Here is a 3,215-nt window from a genome sequence, read left to right as displayed (position 1 = left end):
ACCGTGTCAATCAGCCGCAGCTGGGCTAGTTCAGTAGGGTGTGTGCTTTGGGGGCCGCGAGGAGGGTGTACCCCCAAGTGTGTGTCTCCCTCCCCTGCCTTCCATTCCCTTGGCTGTTTGATGGGTCAGAGTTCTCAGCACTGCTTCTGGGCTCCTGTTCGGCCCACTGAGCAAGGGCTCCAGCCCAGGGAAGGTTCCAGGTCTTTCTCCCTCATCCCCAGGGCCTGGCTACGGAGGACCCTGGGGCCGTGAGCTCCGTCCTAAGCTCAGGGGGTAGTGGGGGAACTATGTGGTGAAGCTGTCTCCAAGCGACCTTTGCCCTCGTGGCGAGTTGGGAGGATCATAGCAGCAGTCTACGCTGAGGTGTCAGCCGAGGTCTCGGGAGAACAGTGATGCTGTGGGTGCTCGGGTAAGACCCTGCAGCTTGGGGCCCAGTTCCTAGGCTGGAGCCCGTCCCGCACACTCAGTCCTTCTTGAAATATCCACAGAGGCCCAGGATGTGCTGTGCACTGGGCATGAGGCTGGAAGCTCACCAGGAACTGCCTCAAGGGTGCATTGTCCGGTGGGAGGGACAGACGGACAGAACATGATGCCCAGGGTTGCTGGGCAAAAAGAAGATACTCTTGCCTGGTCCCTGGTCTTCGCGGCAGGAAGCAGGGAGACTTCCTGGAGGATGAGGTCTCCAGGCTGAAATCTGTGGGGGATTCACGGCAGCCAGGTAGAGTGCTCCAGATGGAAGGGGCGCACGTGTGAAGAACGAGGCAGAGAGCATTTGCGGTCTGAATGTTGGTTGTTAAGACAGTTGGAGCCTAGAGTTTAAAATTGCCCGGCTGGTGTGGCTCAGTGGTTGAGCGTTGACCTATGAACCAGGAGGTCCTGGTTCAGTTCCCGGGCAGGGCACGTGCCCGGGTTGCCAGCTCAATCCCCAGTGAGGGGCGTGCAGGAGGCAGCCAATTGATGATTCTCTCTCATCATTGATATTTCTCTCTCTCTTTCCCTCTCCCTTCCTCTCTGGAATCAATAAGAAATATGTATATTTAGAATAGCAATAGGGCCCTGGCCAGTGTTCCCACTGGTCAGAGCATTGGCTCATGCAACGAAGTGTTAGGGGTCCGATTCCTGGGTTGTGGGTTTGATTCCCAGCTGCAGTCAGTGCAGGAGGCAACCAGTTGCAGTGTCTCTCTTACTTCGATGTTTCTCTCTCCTGCCCTCCCTTTCACTAGCTCTAAAAATCAATGGGAAAAATATCCTTGGGTGAGGATTAACCAAAAAATAAAATAAAAAAAAGATAGCATTGGGGCAGGTGGAGCTGGAGAGGCAGCCGGGGCCTGGTCACACGGGGCCTCGAAGCTACATTAAGGTGAGTGGGCCGCAGGGAACCACAGCAAGCGGGGGACCCAGGAGGGTGTGAGTTTTGGAAAGGCCCTGCGGTTGCCCCGGAGTAGAGGCGGGGAGGTAGCAGTCTGTGAGGAAGAAAGTAGAACAGAAGGAAGAGCTGGCCCCTTGCCTTCTCCCCATCCAGCAAAAGCTCACTGAGCTGCAGACCGGAAAGAAGTCCCTGGAGGACCAGGTGGAGATGCTGCGGACGGTGAAGGAGGAGGCTGAGAAGCCAGAGAAGGAGGCCAAAGACCAGCACCAGAAGCTGTGGGAAGGTATGGCACAGGGTGGCCAGGACGAGCCCGGGCCCAGGAGACTTGCTCCTCGCCCATTTGTCTGTTTTTCCTGCTGCTTTTCTGGATCACGTGCCTCGGTTCCCCACGTGCCTAGTTATCTTCGACTGTGTGTTGGCCACCGTACTTGACAGTCATTTACAGGAGCAATTTGTAGCCTGGGATGAGGAGTCCTTCTCCAGAGAGAAGGGACTTTTCCTCCTGCCAGCCACGCGGGATTCCCAAATCCAGGTTCAGGCTGGAGCTCAGAACTGAGCGAAGGCTGGGTGAGTCCCCATCCAGCCTCGCGCCCCCTGAGCGGCAGCCCCATGGCGGCCACAGTGGTATGTCTGCTGTTACGCTCCCCACCTTGGACTGATTTCCATCTCCTTGGCCCCACAAGTTCTCATCAAGACAGACACATCCAGAATTGGCAAGTCCTTTAGGGCAAAATCAGCCTCCGCATCTCTCACCCTTCCAAGTGCTTCGTTGCCCTGGCAGTTCCTCCTGCCTTGGTTGGCTTTAAGATGTTCCTATGCTGTGTTCAGCATTTTCTTGCTGTGTTCAGCATTTTCTTGCCACTGGCAGGTCATGTCACCATTCCGGGAAATTGGAAGCCTTGGTCCTTGTTCTCAGTCAGCTCCGTGGGGGACACACCGTGGAAGCAGCATAGGAGGGGGCGGTGGGACAGACTAGTCAAAGGACAGCACTGCTGGGAGGTTTGGAGGTGTGGCTCCAGCTGTTCCTACGCTGGTAGCCAGGAACTGGCAGCCCCCAAGCTGTTGATGTCCTCCATCTCCCTGGGCATCTGCTGCGTTCTTCCTTCCCCCTCTCTCAGCCCTGATTTGTCATAATCAATAATTCAGTAGTTTATCTAACAAGTATCTGCTGAGTGCCAGGCACAGCCCAGTGCCAACAGCACCGCATTGAACAAGATGGAGAGGCCGCTGCCTGCAGGGGAGCAGGTGCAGAGGCCCGAGTGATCGTGTCTGGTTTTTAAGGAGCAGCAGGCCAGCCATGTGGCAGGAGGGAGAGGCAGGGCGGGGACTGATGGGGCGGCCGTACAGGGCCTGAGGGACCATGGAGAGGACTCGGCTTTTACCCCGAGTGAGGCGGGAGCCAGGAAATCAGGGGAGTGAGCGCCTACAGAGCCCCCTGCCCGAATCCCAGGGCTTGTTGGGTGGAGACGCCTGCAGGGACTCCCCTCCTCCTCTCCTCAGTGGAGGCCGTGTCCCCACGCTCTGGCCTCCAGTCTCCTCTCCTGGGTGGTCTTTGGCTGACACCTTCCCTCTGCTTAGAAATACGCTCAGACCTCTACTGCCCAAGCCCCTCCCCTCCAGTGCCGGGAAGCCAGGCGGCTCTCTCTCCCGCCCCGAGTGAACCTGGCTTCCTTGACTCTGTCCTGGCTTTCCTGTTCCTTAAGTCTGTGCACTCTTCCTCCTCCTCCTCCATGGCAGCCTCTGCTCCAGATGACGGTTTTCCTGCTTTTTCTGGCGGCCCACACGCTCCTGCTCAGTGGGCCCAAGACCTGGTGCCTCTTCGGGGCTGGGACCCTGACTCTGGCTT

The 3,215-nt window shown here is 57.5% G+C and overlaps 1 protein-coding gene across 1 annotated transcript in view; it reads left to right on the top strand.

Annotated features, from left to right (window-relative positions):
* Positions 1–3,215, top strand: part of PRKCSH (protein kinase C substrate 80K-H) — a 13,081-nt gene that overhangs the window by 2,709 nt on the left and 7,157 nt on the right. Inside the window, exon 7 of the mRNA XM_023745791.1 lies at positions 1,523–1,652. Coding sequence (XP_023601559.1) covers positions 1,523–1,652 — 130 coding nt within the window. The remainder of the gene's footprint in view (positions 1–1,522; positions 1,653–3,215) is intronic.

Source organism: Myotis lucifugus, unplaced genomic scaffold, assembly GCF_000147115.1.
Source record: "Myotis lucifugus unplaced genomic scaffold, Myoluc2.0 scaffold_583, whole genome shotgun sequence".
In the NCBI taxonomy this organism is placed as follows: domain Eukaryota; kingdom Metazoa; phylum Chordata; class Mammalia; order Chiroptera; family Vespertilionidae; genus Myotis; species Myotis lucifugus.
Note: the sequence above shows the minus strand (reverse complement) of the source record. Positions and strands in the feature narration are given on the sequence as shown.